At 41.0% G+C, this 23,031-nt stretch overlaps 2 protein-coding genes across 4 annotated transcripts; both read left to right on the top strand.

The window, feature by feature from the left end:
* Positions 1–162: 162 nt before the first annotated feature.
* On the top strand, positions 163–10,683 carry RB195_020837 (uncharacterized protein; the record flags this gene model as incomplete). 2 transcript variants are annotated; one of them, XM_064189336.1, is made up of 13 exons in its annotated part: positions 163–207; positions 1,932–2,025; positions 2,619–2,710; positions 2,765–2,870; positions 2,942–2,996; positions 3,061–3,133; positions 4,462–4,614; positions 5,069–5,180; positions 5,636–8,551; positions 8,771–8,852; positions 10,166–10,255; positions 10,479–10,563; positions 10,615–10,683. In XM_064189336.1, 13 exons carry the CDS (start codon positions 163–165, stop codon positions 10,681–10,683), a joined length of 3,972 nt encoding a protein of 1,323 aa, XP_064045217.1. The 2 variants fall into 2 exon arrangements, with proteins under 2 accessions (XP_064045217.1, XP_064045218.1); XM_064189337.1 differs by lacking the exon at positions 163–207 and having other exon boundaries at positions 1,986–2,025; positions 5,069–5,212; positions 5,554–8,551.
* Positions 10,684–14,944: 4,261 nt separating this feature from the next.
* RB195_020836 (uncharacterized protein) lies at positions 14,945–21,454 on the top strand (the record flags this gene model as incomplete). 2 transcript variants are annotated; one of them, XM_064189335.1, is made up of 24 exons in its annotated part: positions 14,945–15,082; positions 15,184–15,260; positions 16,166–16,280; positions 16,339–16,486; positions 16,554–16,697; positions 16,952–17,061; positions 17,113–17,181; positions 17,238–17,402; positions 17,506–17,608; positions 17,697–17,820; positions 18,136–18,226; positions 18,294–18,383; positions 18,449–18,559; positions 18,633–18,743; positions 18,828–18,959; positions 19,043–19,147; positions 19,212–19,283; positions 19,541–19,675; positions 19,828–19,978; positions 20,075–20,173; positions 20,793–20,897; positions 21,109–21,184; positions 21,256–21,352; positions 21,437–21,454. In XM_064189335.1, 24 exons carry the CDS (start codon positions 14,945–14,947, stop codon positions 21,452–21,454), a joined length of 2,586 nt encoding a protein of 861 aa, XP_064045216.1. The 2 variants fall into 2 exon arrangements, with proteins under 2 accessions (XP_064045216.1, XP_013294715.1); XM_013439261.2 differs by lacking the exon at positions 21,437–21,454 and having other exon boundaries at positions 21,109–21,290.
* Positions 21,455–23,031: the final 1,577 nt, after the last annotated feature.

Below are 23,031 nucleotides of genomic sequence, written 5' to 3'. Positions count from 1 at the left end.
ATGAGCTAAAATGCATGAAGTAACATATGTGTCTCTTCCGAGAATTAAAATCAGACAATATCTTTCACATTGTACCGTTTACTGTTAAAAACAGAAACATAGGTTATGATATTTAATGAAGATGATTTAACGAAGTAATGGTTCTGATAGTAGTATTTTATAATGTATATAGCTGATGTCAAACAACTTTTTGAAGATAAAAATTTTGTCTGTTATGTCTTCTGTCTTATTTCTATAACGTTAATAAATCTATCCAGAACTTTTGAACCAATGAGCTCATGCGTAACAACAACACCAGCAGAAACGAGAACAAAAACGAGAACTAGTGGTATATCTTTGATCGGAAGCAATACGATTGGAAAAACACTTGGCGACACGAAAGCGTCGGCTTTTTTTTTCTCTCAGAAAATTCCCCTGAATTTTCTTAACCACACGAATGTGAGGTGGTACGGATTTCAGGTGGAGTATTCGTTTACGGCATAGTAGATTATGGAGAGGTGGATGATTCCGTCCATTTCTTCCTAATTGCCGCAAAAAACGGCCTGGAAGATGCGGCGCGTGCACAAGGCTGGCGCGCTCCGATCGAACTCGTTGTAAAAAGTAGGGCGCCGGAACGCTCGAAGCCGTATCTTCCGGGCCGTTTTTCAATTAGGAAGAAATGGACGGAATCACCCACCTCTCCATAATCTACGATCCCGTATATGAATGCTCATCCTGAAATCGGTACCACCTCAGATTCGTGGGGTGACGCCTTTAAGGGTAAGGAAACACTAAGAATCGATTTCCTAACGGGATTTTTTCTTTTCCACAATGGATACTCAATTGTTAGTTGATCCTACATACTTTATCCATGCTTTGTTGCCAATTTTTTTTTTGTCTGTGTTCATAAAAGCACAAAATTAGTGTCTCCATAATCGTGAAATCATTATTGTCCACATTTTCGGGTCAATAGCAGGTTATTTCATAAGCAGGAATTTCAAGCGCATATTCTCGGACCTGTGAACGATGAGCTATGCATTGCTCTGAAATGTTCACAGAAGAAAATAATGAGGATGGAAGCTTGAAGTCTGAATATTGTCGGAATGAACCCGGATTAGATGTCAATGAGTATCGTCTAGCAGCTGCGACAGAATAAGGTGCATTTGGTGAGACATTGATCAAAAGAGAATATTCTAGCAGGAGAATTTTCGTAAAATCGAAAATAAAAGAAAATAATAAACTTAACATTTTAGCAATACAATTATCATAAAAGTAATGAAAGGCCTCTAGCTAAAACACATCGTACACGACATATTGAGAGTTGACTGGACAAATTCATTACTTTTCCAGCCCTCATTATTACGTCTATTGATGTGTAGATCTTATATTAAAGATAAAATTGAGGAAAGTTATGAAAAAAAGAAAAAGACGCGGATTCGCATCTTTTTCGTCTTCTGTCGAAGAATTAGCGATCCTACTGTATATTATATTATAATATATTAAAAATTGGATATTTGGATTTTTAACGAGATTTTTGGCTGTGAAATAACAATATTTCAGTTGTCATAATGCTATAAAATTCTTTGTTTCTGTAACAGAGCAGCAGTTACGATAGATAATTAATTAGCAATATAATAAAATCCTAATTGGTGTGACTAAACAATCCATCACTGACGTTCCACCGCTTTCTGCGACCACTTTCCCCAAAAGTGGAGAAATAAAATAGTTAAAAGTGTGTAATTAGGATCACTTTTTCCGAGTTTCACATGCATATTTTTAGACAATTCAGCAAACTCGTTGTTCCAATATGAGGACAGTCTAATGGGATGTTTTACTCAGAGAAACTTTAATGACAATGATGACAAACGATCCACATCAGGAACGTTTGACGAAAAAGAATCCAGAATTGGTTTTCATATTTTCTGTCGTGGTTTCCTCCTCGACATTTTTAGATTTCGGTGATAGTTTTCTTAAACGCTCACACACTGCTAGTGATACAGACAGCAATGATCCTTCCTCTTATATACGCTGCATTTTTAACCGTAAGTGAGTAGTTTTTCATTTCATTTAAATGGAAATTAAACACAAAATAGCTGATTTGGTATCTTAACTTCTGAGCAACGTAAGGTGAGAAATTTGGAAAATATAAATAACGTCGCAGAACTCCTTTTCATGCTGGGTTTAAATGATTTAAAACAAGTTTTAGAAGATTTCATTTTTCCAGAAATACTACTACCAAAACCCCTTTTTGTACTCTTTGTACGACTTTTCAGTGTACTGTGAGCGCTTTTAGTATAGCGCTGAATTGAAATCTATCTCTTTTTATAGATCTACCAGGGTAAAACATGCTATGTACAGTACGGCAGCTTCAGAACCTTTTTCTAACCCCTCAGAAGAGGGAGTTTTCCTTTGTTCTAAGAGCTCTTGTTTGAATAACTGGGCTTAACGCTTCCTGCACGAATCACTTCTTCAAAAATCTCAAGAAAGAATAAGGTTGGACGCCTTCAATCAATGGAAAAGACTTGGAAAACTTTTAAAACGCTCTTTAAGACATCTACCGCATATTATAGTTTGTGTAGTGCATATTATTTCAATTTTCACTTGACAACATTTTCCTCTCATCGTTAAGTTGTGTTTAGCATGCTTTTCGGAAGAAAATGACCCAGTTAACGTCACGTGTCCTGAGTATTACACTGACTTCACTAAAGAAGAAGTGACTAGATGTCATAACGTAAGCTCTAGCTAGTACATCTATGAACAAATCTGCCTTTATTGTTTAGTTCAGCTCACAGTAGGTTCATACTCGTACGACGAAGCGGACAGACTTTGTAGAGTGAAAGGAGCTGAACTATCAACGGCGTCAAATCTTGAAGAGCTGCAAATGCTGAGAGGTGACCGAATTTCTCTACATCACTGAATTAATAATTAAATTCTTCTTGCTAATTTCAAATAATTATTCTAGAACAAGCACAACAGCTATTGATCGATGGGAAAGTGTTGTTGAATAGAGGAACGAAGTTTGTAAAGTCCACGTGTACATTTTTTTTGAGTTCTTTTGAATTAAAAATATTTGATTTACAGCTCAAACGACACTTGCGTCATTTTTGAAGTCAACAGTACAGATTCTTTTATGGAGGTACAATGTGACAGCGAGGTATGTCATGTTTGGGAGAAACACTACTCAGAAGTGGATTCTAGACCAGTTGAATTCAGAAAGTTTGACATGTACATGTAATTTTTCAAGATCCACTCTCCAGATTTTAAATATATATATATAATTTTATATTTCATATATTATATATTATATATTATATATTTATATTATATATTTATATTATATATTATCATTTATATTATATTATATATTTATTATATATTTATATTGTATTTTTATATATTATTTTATATTTTATATGATTTTTAAACAGAAAGAATTGTTTTGGTTGAAAAATTCCCCATACATGGACGAATATTAGTCGTAAACTAAAGTAAAATACGTGCTTGTGCACATTTATTATTTCCTACTCAAATAATTCACAAATGGTTTTGATCTACGAGCGAAACGTAAGGTCCTCAATAAAACCCCTTGTAATTTATAGTTTGTGGTACGTGGTGGTCTATTCCGTTAGCAGATTTAGCAAATGAGGTAAGCACTAGCTGATATGTTGTCGTTTGAGTTCATCGATCGTTTGAATACTCTCCGTAGGGTTATGAGGCACTTGAGAGGATAAGTCACTGATGGCTTTGATTTTTCCAGGCTCTGATGAAGGCGAAAACGCCGAAACATTAGCTGTTAATAAAGGAAGATCGATATCAATCTTGGCTACAGCTCAAGCAAACAAATAACAAATCAATAACGAGTTACGATATCACAAATGATTTTGGTCAGATCTTTCTCATTTTTTTTGCATAACATGGGAAGAAAACACTTCAATCTTCATCATTAACATTGGATGCTATCACAAAAAAGCCCTAGTCATCTATGAAATTGCCCAGGATATTCGCGGCATGGATTTTGACTTGAACCGCTCACGTCTACTGCTATAAATGGATCGAGAGTGGGTTTTAGCAAGAAAGTAACTCTCTTACGGTACAGCAAGTTTTATTCGTACGCCTACGTAGGTCTCAGTCGCGGAAACGACTACTTATTCTATACTATAATAAAATCTTAGTTAGTTCTATAGTTTTAGTTATAGTTTCTATAGTTTCTTCGCATAATCGGACAAATCCTTGAAAGAAAAAAAAATAGAGTGAACTAATATAAAGCTGTACATCATTTGCGTTAGAAAGAAAAAGGGAAAAACGGACTACAGCAATCTGAAGTAGTAGAGTGGTACACTTGCAATTTCTATCGAAAAAAATACCCCTCGAAAAAAATAAGTAATGCACCCCATGATAAGAATTTGGGTTAAAAGGGGATAGATATGTTGATGAAGATATTCATTAAGTATTCTCAGAAAGAAAAGCTTTCTTTCATTCCAGGAAGCGCAAGGAGTTACTGCCTTCTCATGCATGTTACCTGACCGCCCAACCCCCTGTACAGCGGAAGACGGTGGCCGATCGTGCAAACTGACTATGTGCCCCAAAGGACATGTTGGGTACTATCGAAAGAAAGGAAACCTTGTCTGTCACAAGGTGATCGCTTTATCTGTTAAATGGCCCCCTAGGCCAAAGTATTCAAAAATGGACGTCAACCATTCAACCAGTGAGTTTTTCCTAAAATGATCTCTGAGATTACTCTGAGATCTAGAACTGGTTTGCTTAATTTTGCGGAAGTGGTACGTGAAAAAATTGAAAATATGGTCGCTGAAAATATGGTTATATTGGGACAGACTGGGATGCATCCACCACGCGACCGCACCGCAAGTCAACTAATAGTGGGAGTCGGTCGGTGCATAGTTGGGTCAAAACGTCATGAACCACGCTGCAGTTGCGTAAGGGGTGGTGGCAAGGGTCCTCACTCGATCCTTGCCGCTACGCTCCACCGCACCGCTTCAAACGCAACCGCTTACGCAACTGCACCGTGCTTCATGTCGTTTTGACTCGACTATAACTTAGGTGTCGAAGATAATGTGAAAAGTAGTTGCAGATAATCAACAAGCCTGCAGTATGGCCAGAAGCTAAGAAAATGTGCGAGGAGCTGGGCGACAGCTACAAGTTGGCATCATTTGAGGATGGGCAAGAGGCAGGGAGTGTGATGGGTAAATACAAGTTTTGGAATTTGGAATTAATGGTAGATAGAAGAAATGTCATTTTCTGAGAAAACAATGTCCGTTATGGAGTCGTTTTTTTTACTTCTGAAGAGAAATTCACCACTGAATATTATTTATTTATTATTTATTATCCCTCCACAACGGTTTACCGCCTCATAGTGGCGTGGAGGTGACACTGGGCGTCGAACTGCGATGCACAGCGGAGGTTCGTCCTCCGGCAGGGTCTCCCAAGCTGAGAAGGAGTTCGACACATCCGACATTCCGACTTCTCGGAATCGGAAGCCTAGCTAAGAGTAAACCACTGCTAAGATTCACCACCGTCTTGGCAAAATGTCGCAAGGTGGTTCCCTGATCCATATAGGTTGGGCGACGACCTGTGGTGAAAGCTAAGCTCGCCGTGGCATGGCTGCTTAGTTTGGGGAAAAGTCTCTTTGCCACTCCAGCATATTCACTGCCTCAGTACCCTGCACACTGGGCCCTGCCGTCTCAGACGTCGGACGGTATGGCGACCGGTGAGAGGCGATCAAATCTCAGGTTGCTCAGGACGTCATTGATTCTGGACCAAGGCGACACACGCACGACTCGCCATGGAGACTGTCTCAGACTGTGTACTTACAACGCGAGAACAGTTTCCACAGACGCCGACCTGCATGCCCTTCTCGGAGCTGCAGAGCGTATCAAATTTCACGTGATTGCTCTGCAGGAGACCAAGTGCAGAAGGAGCGACGTACGACAGATGAATGACGGTACACTCGTCATTCGTGGAGAGAAGGTTCCGTCGCGAAATGTAGGCGGTGTTGGTTTCGTTGTGCACCCATCTGTCGTCCATCTCGTCGATTCTCACGAGATCCTGTCACCTCGTCTGGCCATTCTTCGCCTCCGCCCTCTGCGCCAAAAATCCATCAGTATCATCAACTGCTATTCACCAACATCAGCAGCTGATGATTCCGAATTGGACGCGTTTTACGAGGAGCTGGAGGAAGTAGTCCACAACGAGAAGTCCTTTTACAAATTCGTTGTCGGAGACTTCAACGCAAAACTAGGAAAGGCCACAGAAGAGGAATACAGGATTGGAAGATTTGGACTAGGGGACCGGAATGAAAATGGCAATCGTCTCGCCGGGCTGTTGTCCGCCGCTCGCCTCTTTCATGGGAACTCTCTTTTCATGAAAAAAGATCATCGTCGGTGGACATGGGAATCGCCCAATGGCGCGACTCGTGCGGAGATCGACCACATACTCACCAACCGGAGGTGGTGTCTACTTGACGTCTCAGTAGTACCATCCTTTTGTAGTGGTTCTGATCACCGTCTCCTTCGTGCGAAAATACGACTTAGCCACACGATGGAAAAGAACATCTGCTATCGGCAACGAAGGAGAAAAGAAGTCGTCTACGACGATTGCGTACTCGAGGACTCCCTGTCCCAAGGTGACTGGCACATCGAGGAGGACCCAAACGTGGACTACGAGATGCTGCTCAGAGGATTACGAGCCTGTGCTGAACGTGCCTCGAAGTCGCGCACGACAAACTTGGATCGAATTTCGAAGACCACCAAGGAATTGTTAGGAAGAAGAAGGGCTTTGAGGCTTGATCCGAATGCATCGCACATTGAGCGGTTAGTAGCAAACACTAGCTGCAGAAAAGCGTTGCAGGAGGATCTTTCGAAGTACAGGCAGAAGAAGATTCTAGAAGCAGCACAAAGAAGAACGAGTCTAAAGAAGTGCCGCAGGGACCTCCGCGAATATAATATTCCGCTAGCAACCTTGCTGAGCGAAGACGGGACTCGCACGTCTTCTCGTCGTGAGATGGAAATCATTACGGAGAGGTTCTACTCGAACCTTTTCCGTTCATCAACTCCTGTGTCAAGCCCAATCATCCCCACTGGCGATGCTCCACCACGGATTCTCCCTTCGGAAGTACGAGTCGCTATCAAGAGCATGAAACCTGGCACAGCCCCCGGACCTGATTTTATATCAGCAGACTTTCTTCGGGCTGGTGGCCATCCGCTTCATGTAATCTTAGCAGCGCACATGACATCCTATCTTCAGAAAGAAAGGATCCCAGACCAGTGGAAGACCTCGCGAACCGTTCTTATCCATAAGAAAGGTGACCGAGAGGACCTTCGGAACTACCGTCCGATATGCTTGCTGAGCGTGTTATACAAAGTATTCACCAAGATCATCCTCACACGCATATCTAGGACGCTGGATGAAGCCCAGCCTCAAGAACAAGCTGGATTCCGCCAAGGGTTCAGCTGCTTGGACCACATCCAGACCGTGTCGAGGGTCATAGAGGTTTGCCGGGAATACCGCCTGCCCCTTGTTCTAACCTTCGTCGACTATGAGAAAGCCTTTGACAGCGTAGAAACGAATGCAATACTGTCAGCGCTGGTCGATCAAGGTGTGGACGCGTCGTATGTGAGGACATTAGCCAATTGCTATGAACGATGCACGACTAGGATACAGCTTTTCCACCGCCCTCTCACCATACCCATTGGAAAGGGGGTACGACAAGGCGATACTATATCGCCGAAGCTGTTCACGGCTGCATTGCAATGGATAATGAAATCACTATCCTGGGAAGAAAGGGGCATACGTGTTGATGGAAGATTTCTTTCGAACCTTCGTTTCGCGGACGACATCGTTCTCTTTTCGAGCAGCACCAATGAAGCAGAAACGATGCTCAACGAATTGAACGAAGCAGGGAAGAGAATAGGACTACGAATAAACAGAAAGAAGACACAGTTCATGAAGAACGCGCACTGCGAGGACGGAGGAGTACAACTTGAAGGCTCCCAAATCGTGGAAACTCCGTCATACGTATACCTCGGACGTTCTATGAACATGGAAAACGACTTGAAGGAAGAACTGAATAGAAGAATGAGAGCAGCATGGGCAGCATTCGCAGCCGTCAGGGAAGCTACGGACCAACTGACGGACCATGATCTTCGTGCCCATCTGTTCGACTCGACAGTCCTTCCAGCGCTCTGTTACGCAGCGGAGACGTGGGCAGACACCGCGGCCACGTCTAGGAAGCTACTTATTACCCACAGAGCCCTTGAGAGATGTCTCCTGAAGTTTAACCGGCGCACACAACACCTTGCCGGTCTTCGTAGCTCCGACTTAAGAGGAATGTCCCGTCTTCGCGACCCAGCGGAATATGTATCGAAAGCAAAACATAGATGGGCCGGTCACATCATGAGAAGAATCGACGATAGATGGACTAAAAGAACGCTAGAGTGGATCCCAAGGGACGCTAAACGCCCCCGAGGGAGACCGCCAACGAGATGGAGTGACGTGTTCGCTGCACGGATGGACCAGCTGAGAGCTCAGCTGGATACGGCTCAAGGACCTCGTCAACGTCACTCACGAAGCTTGAGAACATCTTGGATGACAATGGCGAGGGAACGAAACGAGTGGAAGAGATGCTGGGGCCCGCACGTCGAGTGAAGACGGGCCATCTAAGTAACTAAGTAACTAAGTATTTATTATCATTTATTCAAACAGCAATGTCAACCTTTGCTGAGGATTATTAATGGGGTTTTGGCACTTTACTCGATTCTCTTCAAACCCTTTATAGAAGAAGCAAGAAGAATGTTTCAATGTCATCGTGAAAACTGCTATGGAACTCTATGGATTGGCGGGAAGCGGCAAGCTACTTCGTAAGAAAAGAAAAATAACTTTCTTTTTTCCCAAGCTGCACTAGAATCTAAATGCTTTTGAATAGGAAAATCTACGGAATTTAAAACGTAAAATGAGAGAAAACATGAGAAGTTTTGTGGAACTTTATCCACAAAAGAAGTGACTCGTTAAGAAAATCGTTGCTAATCACAACTAGTTTTGGGAATCACTCAAGGAATTCTTTTAATCCTCTCCAAAATCGTAGTTGAATAAGTTTGTCAATGTACTGCACCAGAAGATCTGAATTCGTATGAATCATTTGCAAATCTACATAGCCACTTATTTTTAACAATGGATGTTTACTACTACTCTGAACACAGATGTTTGTTAAAATACCTTGAACACATCAGTCCACGAATCTGGGGTGGTGCAGGTTTACAGAAGACAGAAGTGTGATCCCGTCCACTTCTTCCTAATTGTCGTAAAAAACGGCCCAGAAGATACAGCTGCAAGCGTTGCGGCGCGATATTTTCTACAGAGTTCGACTGGAGCGCACTTGCCTTGCGCGCGCGCCGTATCTTCCGGGCCGTTTTTTACGGCAGTTAGGAAGAAATGGACAGAATTCTTCCCATACTCTACGACCCCATATAAGCATTACCTACCTGAAGTCTGCACCACCCCAGATTCGTGGGGCGATGCCTTTAAAGGGAGAGTATCAGGAAACTGAAGTACTCTGGAAACATGGCGAAAAGCAGAATTCAGGGGGTAGATCACGAAGATGAGAGAATCTCTGCCCTATTCCTTCTACTCGTCCTAAAAAAAACGACGTGGGAACGGCCTTTGTTCCTACGAGGTACGTTAGAACGTGCCGATCCGCAAATTAGAGGATTCATTGGTTTTATTTAAATAGGTTGGTGATAGAATCTCATTGATCTTCGGCCACTCGCTCGTGGACGCGGAGCGTCCACAATGCTGGAGGGCGGAGACCTCGTAGGAACAAACGCCGTTCCTACGCCATTTATTTAGGACGATTTGAAGAAACTGAGCAGAGCCACGCTCATATCCGTAATCTACACCCCGAACTCTATCTTTTCCATCGGGTTTCCACGATACTTCATTACGTGATACGTTACCTTTAATATTTCAACCACTTTTCGCAAGAACGCTCATTTTTGGCCACGCTTCTATCCTCGTATCCTATCCATATTGAAATCTCACTGATCTCTAGTCGTTTGCTTGTCAAAACTGAACTCAGTAGAACGGCTAACTAATGCTTTGCCAGGAAGACTAATCAATGCTTTGAGAGTCCCTTTCTTACCTCCTACGTCCGTCTATCAAAAAATCGACTTTTCAGCCTTTTCGAGTGGGAATTCGATGGAAGCTTGGGCGAAATAGGCCCGTACAACAATTTCGACGATGGAGAACCAGATGGAGATCGACACAAGTACTGATGAGTAGAGTCGTTGTGCAGAACTACTAGTTCAGAAAACTAGTTTAGAAATACGTTGATTTAGAGCTTCACCTCTTCTTAGACACTTGGAAGATTACAAAGAACTAATAAGTTAGCATTGCTGCGGTTTCATCAGGGCTACCTTACTTTTGACGCATAGACGAAACTCATTTCTATTCAGAACTGAACATAGATGCTGATCTTGAGCTTTTTTCAGCAAGACCGAGGATTGCCTAGCTATTTTCATAGACGCAGCAACATATCTGGATCAGCATTGCACTGATGACCTGAGCAAATTAAGGGTGAATTTCTTCCATTACTATTTTTCTTCTCACAAACTCTCTTTTTTTAAGGAAAGCTACTACGAAATAAGAGGATTTGTTTGCACTAGTCGAAGAGATTCACATCCTTCAGAAGAATAAAGTTATCTTTGTGATTTTTTACATGGAAATGTGGATTTCTACACAACAGAAATGACTTATGGTCGCGTTTTTCAGACACATATGTAGTAGACGTGCAACCTGATGTACCAACAATATAGAGCAGCTCGTTCACAACACCACCAATTCTGAAAGTTTGTAAAAGACCTCCGAAGTGTACGATCATAACTGAGTTCCGCATGTGCGTACAGAAGTAAATAAAAATGAAAAAAACGTAAATTGCAGAAAAAAATAGCCGAGTTCGAGTACTCGCACAGACCGCTACAACCTAACATTTGTGATTCCCACGCTGCTGATGGACCTAACTGGAGGGACGTCAGCACGATGGGACCTTCGGTGAATTCGATTTCGTACTGGGAACCGAACACAAACTGTAGTCGGGTCAAAACAACATGAAGGACGGTGCAGTTATATGAGCGGTTTCGCTCGAAGCGGCGCGGTGGAGATAGCGGTTGGAATCGAGGTGGGACCGTCGAGAACGGCAGCAGTGAACGGTAATATTGCGGTCCTCATTCGGTCGTAACAGTTACGCTCCACCGCACAGCTTCGAGACGCTCACATTCACCTGGAAACTATCAAGAACTATAACGATCCAACTCATGCGATATTTTTAAAACAAAATATTCATCTTTAAATTATGATGTACAGTACTACTTTTGGTTGCGGCACACCTGACACCGGCGATCCGGGCGGTTCAAAGGCATTTCTTTCGACGTATCGATTCCTCACAGTCACTGTTTGGGCTGATTATAGCGGCAATCACAAAGAGCAAGGTCATCGAGAAGGTCTTACTTGGAATGAATGGAAAAAAATACTAGAATCAAGTACTTCTAAAACACTGCAAAATGATTGTTGTTTACTTTGATGCTCCTCTTGAACTATTCAAAATTTCAAGAAGAGTTGTGAACTTTACAGTTAGGCATCCTGACCTTATCACATAGGACAAAATAATACGGTTTTTTTTTTCACTAGCGCAACTAATATGTTAAGAAACGTTTCGGTTATATTGTGAATTTTAGCAACATTCCAGCTGAGCAGTGCATATCAGTTGGTCGGCTTGCAAGAAAAAAACTTATTCGTTTTCTTTTCCCTGCCATTTTAATAAGTACATTCATCGAGCATTGTTTCATTCTGCATTAAGAACGAATTCTCTCACGAATAATTATCGTAACATGGAGATTTTCTTATATTATTGGAGTTTCATAGAAAGGTTTTCATAGTACTAGGTTGCAGTTTCACAATCGGTAGAAAAACGGCAAAAAACTACTTGAAGGTTACACTTGACTGTTAGTGTACAAACGAGACTATACACACTGCCGTCAATGGATCTTTTTTTTAGCGCTGACAGGTGTGTGCATATAACACTTTTCTATGGAGTATTTCAAGTGTAGTGTTAATGGATTTTACTGTTGCAGGAGGTTTCTTGACCTCTTCACGTTCATACTTTTAGGCATCACCCCACGAATCTGAGGTAGTACGGATTTCAGGTGGAGTATTCGTATACGGCATAGTAGATTATGGGGAGGAGAGTGATCCCGTCCATTTCTTCCTAATTGCCGTAAAAAACGGACCGGAAGATACGGCTTAGGGCGTTCTGGCGCACTATTTCCTACAAGGAGTTCGACTGGAGCACGGGAGCCTTGTGCATGCGCCGCATCTTCCGGGCCGTTTTTTACGGCAGTTAGGAAGAAATGGGCGGAATCACCCTCCTCTCCATAATCTACAACTCCATATAGGAACTCTCCACCTGAAATCCGCATCACTAATTTCCGCTCCCACCCATTAATTTCCTTTTTTTCTCCGTAACTTTACCTTACATGTCATAGATGCTCTGGGACTAATGCTTAGGTCTTAGGGCCCCAAATGACTCAGTTATTTACTTCCAGAAATAAGAGCGCGGTTGAGTGCCCCGCTACCCCCTCCTCCAACCACATTTTACTCACCAAGTCTAGATTTGCTGTGACGAAGAACAAACGCTCTCGCATGTAAAAGCCTATGGATCAACAGTCTATGCAAAAGTTAAGAAGGCAACATTCTTAGAAATTTATAGTAAAAGGACCCAAGTCACCCTAACACTTCGAGTAAACATTGAGAATTAAGAGGAAGTTAAGACTGGCGATATTTATTGCGTTGTAATTCTAACTAGATCCATCTAGACTTATCACGTGGTTTGTTCTATGCATGTCTAACAATATGTACTTGAAATCACTACCATTTCTGTCTGTGTGATACAGACCCCATGAACTCGCAATTATTCACCTTCAACTCTCTCTCAATGGGAAAGACAGGAACAATGACAGTATGCACAGATGAGACCAGCAAGGACGCTAGGCATATGATAAAGGTCGTTCGGAGGACTTGAACTAACACCGAAGAAAAAGGAATAAGAAATCAGATCAATTATAATCGTAGTATCCAATAATTCCAAAACATCTTCAAAGCTAGTCGAGTTTTACGGTAACGACACCAATATTCTGCAATCACGGAAAATGCAGGTTAAAATACTGTTCAGAGCCGACCAGCTGTTTCGATGTAGTCGAGAGCAATTCTCGGGTGTCATTTTCGTTGAGGTCTTTTATTGTCATTCTCAAACCCTCTCGTGAGGCTTAGAACTAGTGAAAAAACGAAGAATAGGCACTATCAGCTCGTGTTTGACCTCACAATGACCTTGACCTCTAAAATGACTCATCACCTGTTGTAGGACCTGTTCTAGCTGTACCTAGCCACGTATGACTGTAACCCGAACCAGTCTTAACTTCCCCGTCACTTCGGGATCAGGAATCGGATGAGCGAATTTCGGACGATCGCTCTGGACAGTTGTCGCGGTCCGCAAGCGTCGTCCTCCTCCGTCGGGCGCCTTTTCTCTTTTGTTGCTTCGATTAGATGACTCACTATTGATCGGTGATGATCGTTTCCTCATATTCTTTGTTGATTCGTCATACAGTTCCTGCAAGCTGGGCTGGGTTCAGATAAGCGAAGAAGACGTTGGTGCTGTTATCTATATTTTGTCCCGCTTTTATATCATTCTTCTTTTTTTTATTACGTAGCTCTTCAATTTCCTTTAGTCCATTCATTTTTCCCGTATCACTTGCGTGGAGGTTTTTGAAAAAAACAAATAGATACACATTTTCTTGTGCAAAAAGTACCTGCTGTTGCAGACCTGATGTAACATATCAGATTAACAGTAAGTTAATTTCAATTACTTAGCTATATTAATTAGTTCTTCGAAACGGACAATCAATATCAGATTGAGATCAACTCAACGCAATTCCAAATTCGCAATGAGGAGTGGATTTACATATAAATCATTTTTTTTTCTCCCAGTAATCAGGTTATGGATTTCAGCTATCAATCACACTATTTTATTGCACTCTTCAAAAAATCCCCTGACACTTCATAAATTCAAAAAATTCCCTGACACCTCATATACAATGCGTCGAGTTTGTACAGTAGTCTTGATCATCAGACATGGCTCTCGATACGTAATGGACGGAATGACGGAGTAACGTGAAATCGTTTCAGTTCCATTATCCGAATAGGACCGCAAAATTGTGGGGAATTTAGAAACAAAAGCATACCCCTCTTTGCAATTTAAATTGAAGGGTCGTTTTTTCCCGATGCAGGCAAGAAGATCCTGGCTGGAGATATCGTCATATTGCTGAATATATTAGCAAGACTGTGAACTTTGATGCTTTCGGTATTCACTAGGTACTTTTGGTCGGGTTCCCTTGCTTTTTTTCCTTGAGATCCTGAAGCGAACTGTGGAGCGTGTGTTCCCGAACAATTGTAATGTAGTTTAGTTTTTGTCTTTACGCGGTAAAAGTTCAGTTTGGAACTATCATGAATTTCTTTCATGATGTTACACTACTATTTGCACTTTTTTTTTGTCACATTTTAAAGCTCCAAATGCAATTTCTTGTCCTTCTTTCTTTCTCTTCATTTTTGTTGCATGTTTTTCTTTTCGATTAGGTCTTTCGTTGATCATCAATACTTTTTCTTCCAAAAGAAAAGTCGAGAAGGTTGACCACCTACGTGCATCAGTGTCTGCATTATGAATTCTGGTGCGGTGTTCTGGATTTTTTACATACATAACTCTTTTTTTTTCTCTTCATGTTCTTTTTCCTTGCATTTGCGACATTCTAATCCAACTTTTTCTATTTCATATATCTAAAATGTTATTGTTAGTCTCTAGAAATTTTCACGTGACTACTGTAACGAAACCAATATGATTCTCAATATTTAGATGTCCCAATACAGCTTCTTGGCTGTTCCTCTCAAATCCACTCATGATGTGGACTTGGTGAAGCCTCTAACCACATATATAGAATCGGTTTATAACACCTCTGACGACAACAAGGCAGAAGTTGCTGAGGCTGTTCAGGTAAGTGTTTTGGTTAATTATATCCGTGAAGTACTTGTTACCATGTTCCTGAATCATGTAGGGTTGTGCTGGTTTTTCTTCTCTAAAACATATCAGTTCAGGAATTGAATAAACTGAGATCAAAAGCGTGCTGCCAGCCATTGGATAAACATCAGTCGGCGCTTGATATTGTCACCAGGTAATTTTTATCATTTCATTCATTTCATTTTTACCTATATTGAACTAATTTCATTTCTACCTACATTGAACTAATTTCATATTTTTATATTGCGTACAGACCTTTAATTACGTTTCATAGAAATCTTACTCGTTATGTTCTGACGATGGTTTCTTATCAGTAATTTCAAATCATTCGTTCGTGATATTGTATTATTATTGTTACTGTTAGGAGCCATTCTTTTCTGGTTTTCTTCTGTTAGTTTTTCCTTTATATTTTGGATATCCTAGAAATACTAGCAAGCAATTTTCACTTATTTGAAACCACTTATTTCTTTATTATAATAACATTTAGTTTACCAGACGAATTTCCTCATTGGCTCAAGTTAGTAGATGAGTAGGGCTTCTGGGATAAAGTGTACTTTATTAAATTTATTCCTTGTTCATTGGTTTCGATGCTTCGTTACATTTTTTGCATTCTTCTGATATCTGAAACCTCATGTACAATGACATACTCTAGGCGATAGGTGGAGCCTGTGTGCAGTGACAGCAATGTAGCTGAAACATGTGCCCTAAGTTTAAAAATTTGTATAGTCCTTAGTAGTAAGGCGTTTCCTGATCTTATTACCTTTTGCGTTTTACGTTGTTGAAAAATGCCGTTATATTTATGACAACTATGAAATCGACTTCCTTTACATGTATTGGCGAAATCGTTGGTTTCGTGTTTCATCCAGTGTTTCTATGTTGTGGTTGTGAGGAAGTAGCTTAGTTTCCCACCCAACTTTCACACGAAATTCAATTTATTTTGAAATTTATATCGAAATCGATGCATTCGGAGCCAGACAAGTGCCTGGATGCACTTTTTTACTACCATAATTCGTATCTACTGTTATGTTTACAATGGTGAGTAAATTTTCTCAATTTCAGATACTATGACCAACTTGTTGCTATCGAGAACAAGATTATAATCTCCGCTACGCAGAATCCCGTTGTTTTTAAATGGAAAGATGCATTTGACAAAGGGAGCCTATTTTTCAGCAAGGTACGTTCTTCCGCTTCTTCCGTCTTAAGATATGACTGTATATTTTCCGTTGCTTTAGGCTTCTCTGTCAATATCTGATGGTTCGTTTGAACGGGCTGCCGTGTTATTCAACTGCGGTGCGCTGATGTCACACATAGCAGCTTCGCAACCACTTTTGACAGATGAAGAAATGAAAACTACCGCGAAACTGTTTCAGCAAAGCGCTGGTAAGCTCTTAACGTAACGTTTCTGGACTCTTTGTTGACAGAAACTGAATCATAATTTTCATCTTAGGTGTTTTTGCTCGTCTGAGAGACACTGTACTTGGAATGGTTCAACAAGATCCTACCCCAGATCTGATGCCAGATACACTTGCTGCACTTAGTGCGATAATGTTGGCTCAAGCGCAGGAGGCAATTTACATAAAAGCATATAAAGGTTGGTGAAGTTATTACGGTGCTGCTTCATCTCTTTGTGCACACATGTCCACTTTACGTCTGGTCAAACGTTATGGTTGTTGTGCGTGAAGAAACGCTCACCTACACCCACCGATTTGAAAACAAAATCTTTGTGTCGGCTTATACACGATTCCGTCCGCTCAATATTTGTCCGCTCTTTTTGTTTGAAAACTTTTATCTCTAATAATCTTCTTCCTGAAGTTAGAATCTGATCTTTTAAAATGACAATTCCAGATAAAATGAAAGCTTCCGCACTCGTAAAGATCTCGGCTCAAGTTGCGGACTTTTACCAAGATGCTCAGAAAGCGATGAATCGCGATACTGTGAAAGGATTGTGGGAAAAGGTAACTGTTTTTTGCATATGCTTTCTAATGGAACTTATCGCAACTTTTAAGGAATGGATCAATGTGGTATCTGGAAAGACATTGGGATTCCAAGCTGTCGCTCAAATGCACCAGGCAGAGGTAGTCGTTGAAGCCTTTAACAAAATATAATTCCATGCTTCCTCACCTATTTATAGATTAATTCGGAAAATCGCGAAATGGGAGAGCAGCTAAGTAGGTTAGGAGAGGCGCTGAGACTATCTGAGATGGCTGCGAAATATCTGCCGTCTGGATGTCTTTCGGAGCAACTTACCGCTGTCGCTAAGCTACATACCGCAGCCAAGAAAGACAATGATTTTATTGTAAGTGGTACTGTTTCAATTCTCTGAATTTCAGTGGATTCAATGCCCGTTGTCTCTTTTATTGTCTGGATTGTTATTAAATTTGAAAAGGAAGCTTTTTTAGTACCATGAGCGTATCGCTGATTTCCGTTCACTCCCTGCTTTACCGAGGGCAGCTTTAGCCAAAGCACTACCAGTTGCATATCCCATGTCTCCTAGGTTCAAGGGTTAGTATAGGTGCTTCGCTCCTTGTTCGGGAGCTTATTGTTGCGTTTATTGAAATTTTCATCGCATTTTCGAAATACAAACATTTAGATATGTTTTCAAGTGTGGTCCCTGTGCAAGTGCATAATGCAATGCAAAGCTATCAAAGCCGTAAAGCAGAACTGGTCAATATTGAAACAGGGAGATTACGAGAGCATACACAGTTGATGAATGGGTATGTTTTGAATCTTTTGTACGTCCGAGTTTTATACAGAAGACATTTGAAACACATGTGAACTGTAAATTACTAGTTCATGCTGAATTTCCTTTCTTCTTCTGACCAGGAACCTCTTTTGATTGGTCAGGTATTGCAAGCCTACTAAATTTCGATGTTGTGCATTTGTTGCGCTCATGCTTAAAAGAGAATGTTCAGAGTTTAAAACAACACATGTTGCTCTCCTCTTTTCTCTACTATCAAAATCACTCCATACAAAAGACATTTTCTGAATTACTTCCGTATTTTTCAAACTATGTACTCTTTCCGCTATAGAATACTCGCCTCGCTAAACCTGCCAGCTGCCTTGGATGACGTTACATCAATGGATACGCTTCCAGAATCGATTAAACAAAAGTCTGCAAAGGTTAGTACTTATCTGCATGAATTACTCAAGCAGATTTTCTGTATTTATTCTGTGTTCTTGCGTACAGGTAAAACAAGCTGGTGGTATTAATGAACTCCAACGTTTGTTCTCGGAGTTGCCAGGATTGTACAAGCGAAATGAAGAAATCTTGGATGAGGTAGATTTCTGGGTTCAATCGCGGGGCAGTAGTTTCGCGTTCAATCTATTAATATTTTCTTTCAGACAAATCGGATGCTCACTGAAGAAAAAGACAGTGACGACAACCTGCGCCGTCAATTTGGTACTAAATGGTCAAGAATGAGCAGCGAACAACTTACAGGACCACTGCTACAGGTTTCTTTGGAGTTTATTGCATGCTGTCGCTTTGTTTGTGCTCTGTGCTTGTAAGGAAATTTTACTCGTTAAGGAAATTGGAAAGTATCGTGGAATTCTTCACACTGCTTCAAATGCAGATAGGATGGTCAGGGAGAAGTTTGAGGCAAACAAGCCGTCAATAGAAATGTTGAGCAAGAATGAGGTCAGCGATTTTCTAAGCGGCCTTCTAAGCGTTCTGTGATTTACCAAAAATCCTAGGATGAACTTGTACTTAACGGTTGCCTAGGTGGAATTACGTGGGTCAATTCCTGGCCAAACTCAGCATGCCGTAGAAGGTTCGTCAGAAGCTGTTAAGAAACTTCGAACTTTAATGAATCAAGTGCAGGAAATCAAAGTTCAGAGGGAGAAATTGGAGAAGGTACGAACATAAATAGTTGTGATTAAACACCGTTTCTCTTCGTAGTATTTTTAATGTGCGAAGTTATTTTTGGTACTTTACAGGACTTCAAAGATGTCCGCTCTGATATTGCGAACGACTTATTGAAAGCCTTGGCTGAAAGTCAAATTCTCAATGAAGAACAGATTTCTAAAGAGAAGATTCAGCAGGTACCATTTGTTGTTTCTTGGTATGTAGAATCAGTCTTGTGTTCATCCGTTTTGTTCTTTCAAGATTTACGGACCGCTAAAAGAGCAAGTGGAAGCCAGCATCAAGCAGCAGGATCATATAATGGCAGAAGTTCAGGTAAATTTTCGAGAACGTTTCTGTGAAATCTTAAGGTTGATGAGATTCCTCCAGATCCTTTTCGTACAAATCAGTTTTATTTTTGAAAAAACTGCGCTGATGTAGCATTTGCTTGGCAGTTGTTCAATTTCAACGTAGCTAATAAAGTGCCTTAGTGCGTGGTAAGGATCCTACATAGAAAGAAGAACCGGATCTTTACATAAAATGTCTGTCCTAATCACTCCTAATCATTTTCGAAGCAAAGACACGTGTCTTAGACATGGAACAATCGTTTTACGAGCGAAAAATCTGGGTCTGGAACTGGTGCTGAAAGAGAGCGTGTGCTGAAGACGCTAGCTGCGGGACACGACGCTTTTCACGAACTGAAAGGAAACCTTGAAGAGGGAACGAAGGTAACGTTGCTTTGTTCTCTGATTAATCTCTAGTTTTAATTTAAATCTTTCATCTAATTTTGATATAAAGAAAGAGATCGAAATTCTTCTTCAATACTGGGGGGATTCTTTGAAGCTATTCAGCTTTTGACTCCACTTGACGTTATTTTCAGTTCTACAATGATTTAACACCAATACTGGTGCGTCTCCAGCAAAAAGTCAGCGATTTTTCGTTCGCACGGCAGACGGAGAAAGAAGATCTCATGCGTCAAATGCAGCAGAATATTGTATCAGGGGGCGGATCTGGTGGTGGATCAGCTGGTGGTGACTCTTAATATTTCTAAACCTTGCATTATCGTTAGTCTACAGTTTTGTAAACGTATAGATTTTTTGGAAAACCTAGCTCTAACAACCATTTAGGTGTTGTGGGCACTCCTCCTCCACGTCCACCTCCACCGACACCTCGTACTCAAGTAGAACCACCGATCCCCCCTCCGCGTACACAACAAAGCTTGCAAGGTTTGTTTTGTTGTATGAGGACTTACGCGTACTTATTATTCTTGCCATTGCGAGATGGACTGAGTTAAATTTCAAGGTATTGCAAGCATAAGTGCAATAGGGAGAAGTCGGACCTTCCTCGTTTGATGCGGGGCTCATGGAGTGCAACTCAAGTAATGAGGATCCCTTCGCCAACCGTCCAAAAGTGAGGGGGTCCCTTCGGCAACCATCCAAAAGTGAAGGGAGTCCCTTTGCCAGCCGTCCAGAACTGAAAGGAGTTCCCTCGGCAACCATCCAAAAGTGAAAGAAATCCTTTCGCATGCCGTCCAAAACTGAAGGGGGTTGCAATGCTTGCAAGGAGTTGTTTGGAAGGAGAATTTGTGAACTCTTCGTGTTTAGAAAAAGTTTCGGATTTGAGTATGAACATTCGACTAGGAATGAGGAACAAGACATACTAGAACTAGAAGGTTTTATATGTGTTTGTCCTAACCAAATAGAATTTATTTTGACGTGTTTGCATGATACTTTACGTCGACTGCTACTATGTCGCAAAGGTAAAGGAAAACAATTTTATGTGGAGTGCTATAGTGGTCGTTTAAAGTGTTGTGTTCTAAATGTTTTAATATTTCTGTCCCTACAGCTGTTCCTGGAGCAACGCCGACAGCTCCTGGAGTGCCACAGATCTCTTCTGCGCCTCAACTTCCCGTGATGCATCCAGGATATTTCCAACAACATGTGCCGTATGGTACGGTACTTTGTGATGTCTTTCTTTGTGTTTTCAGAATTTGCAAAAAGGTTTTTACAACGAATTCTAACTCCTGCAAAAAGTTTGTGGCTAACTGAGATGTCATGCTTCCGCATCCATTTTGTTACTACCAAGATTTCTACTTTGTGCAAGTTTTGATCTGATGGAATCGATTTTCTTTCCGTGACCTCAAAAGTGACAGTGCTTCCAGGTCAGCCGCAGCCATTCTTGTATCAGCCACAGTATCAACCAAATTTTGCGAATCCATATCCGACATTCCCAGGAGCGTTCCCTAATTATCAACAACCATACGGTCAATTCCCACCACCGCCACAGCCACAGAATCCGTTTGCTCCAGGCTACAGTACACCACAGCCTCAACAACACCAGTAGATAGCCATCTCAATCCATTCATCCGTTGTGTTCGTCTAAGTTGCGTGTTACATATTTTTGAAGTGAGTTGGTAGTTGTTTGGTCATCAACACTTTTTTTTTAACATTTGAGGACGCATACATTCCTTTGTTTTGTTTTGTTTTCAGTCTTACACTCAGAAATGATGTAATGTTCACTCGATAGTTTCATTTCGAGACGGTTTTGTTAAGGCCAGGTGACGCTGACTTCTCGAACTTTGTTACTTCATATTGTACTATCTTTTCGTAATTAACTTGTACTGACTGCCTAATTTGAATAGTTTTAGCTCTGTAGCGTCTTTTTTTTATCGGGAAAAGTGTTTTGTCGAAATTCTCTTCACATACATTGCTGTTTGTGATATGTGATGATTGTCATGTTTGTTTCTACGATCGCTTGTAGAGTTCTATCCGGTATCTTTTGTGTGATAATGGATAGGCAAGACGCATTTTTAAGCTGTAATTTGCAATAAATTTATATGGACAATATTCGTTGTTTTTCGTTGTAGAATTGTGAATGAAAGTATCATCTTTAAGAACCTCATACGGCTATCATTCACGGAAGTAATTTAAAGACTTATCAAAAGGCTATGCACCTGAATTTAGTAAGGTCTTGTAGTCATATCAAAAAGACGTGAAACCCGTTGCATTTGCGTAAGTGGCTGCGCTTGAAACTGCGCGGTGGATCGAAGTGGTTGCGATCGAGGAGGGGCCTCTGCTACCATCAGTTATGGCTACAGTTCTGGTGACTGAGTGAATGAGTTATGATGTGTGAATAAAAGCATCGGATCGAATAATACATTTTGAGAAGTTTTTAAGAAATGCCACCAATATTATTTCGAATGTAATTGTTTCTTCTTGAAGTTTCTGGTTCCAGTAAGAACAGCGAAAGAGCAATTCCACTAAAAGCAAGTCAGTCAAGGAATTGGCTATACGTGCATGCACTTAGTGGACTCAACGGTAGTACAATTTTCTCCTCTGCGGAAAAAAAAGTAGCTTTCTGACAGGAGTCCTTCAAAAAGAGTTAACCAAAGCGCAGAGTGCAGTTTTTTCGTTGTATTGAGTTTTCATGCAATTTTGTACTGATCACAGAACTCAACGGAAATACCGGAACGTCTGTCTATCGGTCAGAGCTTCTGAGAACCCATCAACCGTAAAAAGAACGGATCTTCGTCCGAGAATTTCAAGCGAATCCAGAAGAATTCCTGAAGATCTTTGAGACGTTCGGACGGGATTCCTATTCTTGGATAATAACTCAACATCAAAACATCCAATTGATCTTATTAAATAAAAATGAGTAAACTTAAATTATGAATTAAACTTAAATTATGAAGATTATGAATAAACTAAATGGAATGGAAGGATTTCCTATGCATGGAATTACGTAGCTGAGTAATAAGGCACTAATCACTCATGAAATGTTGGTACAAGAAAAAAAGGGAACAAATTGAAATCTTACCGCAAATTTCTTCGATGAGTTTATGAGTGAATGTAAATGTTCCATGCTTTCTTCTTTTATGGCCGATATTATTAATTTCATTCCAAACTGAGGACAACAAAGAACCGTTCCGAAGAGATGATACTGCAATTTCTTCTCTGTTGGAATTAATCAGTAGATGGTTACAGTCCCGGAGAACAAAAAACTCCTCATCCGGAACAAGTTTGTCGAATTGTACGCATCCGGCGGCACTCGTCTTCGCCGCCGCTAAAACGAGGGTGGGCGCGAT

The sequence above is a fragment of the Necator americanus genome, chromosome II (genome assembly GCF_031761385.1).
Source record: "Necator americanus strain Aroian chromosome II, whole genome shotgun sequence".
In the NCBI taxonomy this organism is placed as follows: Eukaryota; Metazoa; Nematoda; class Chromadorea; order Rhabditida; family Ancylostomatidae; genus Necator; species Necator americanus.
The sequence above is the reverse complement of the archived record's forward strand: the minus strand, read 5'-3'. Positions and strand labels throughout refer to the sequence as shown.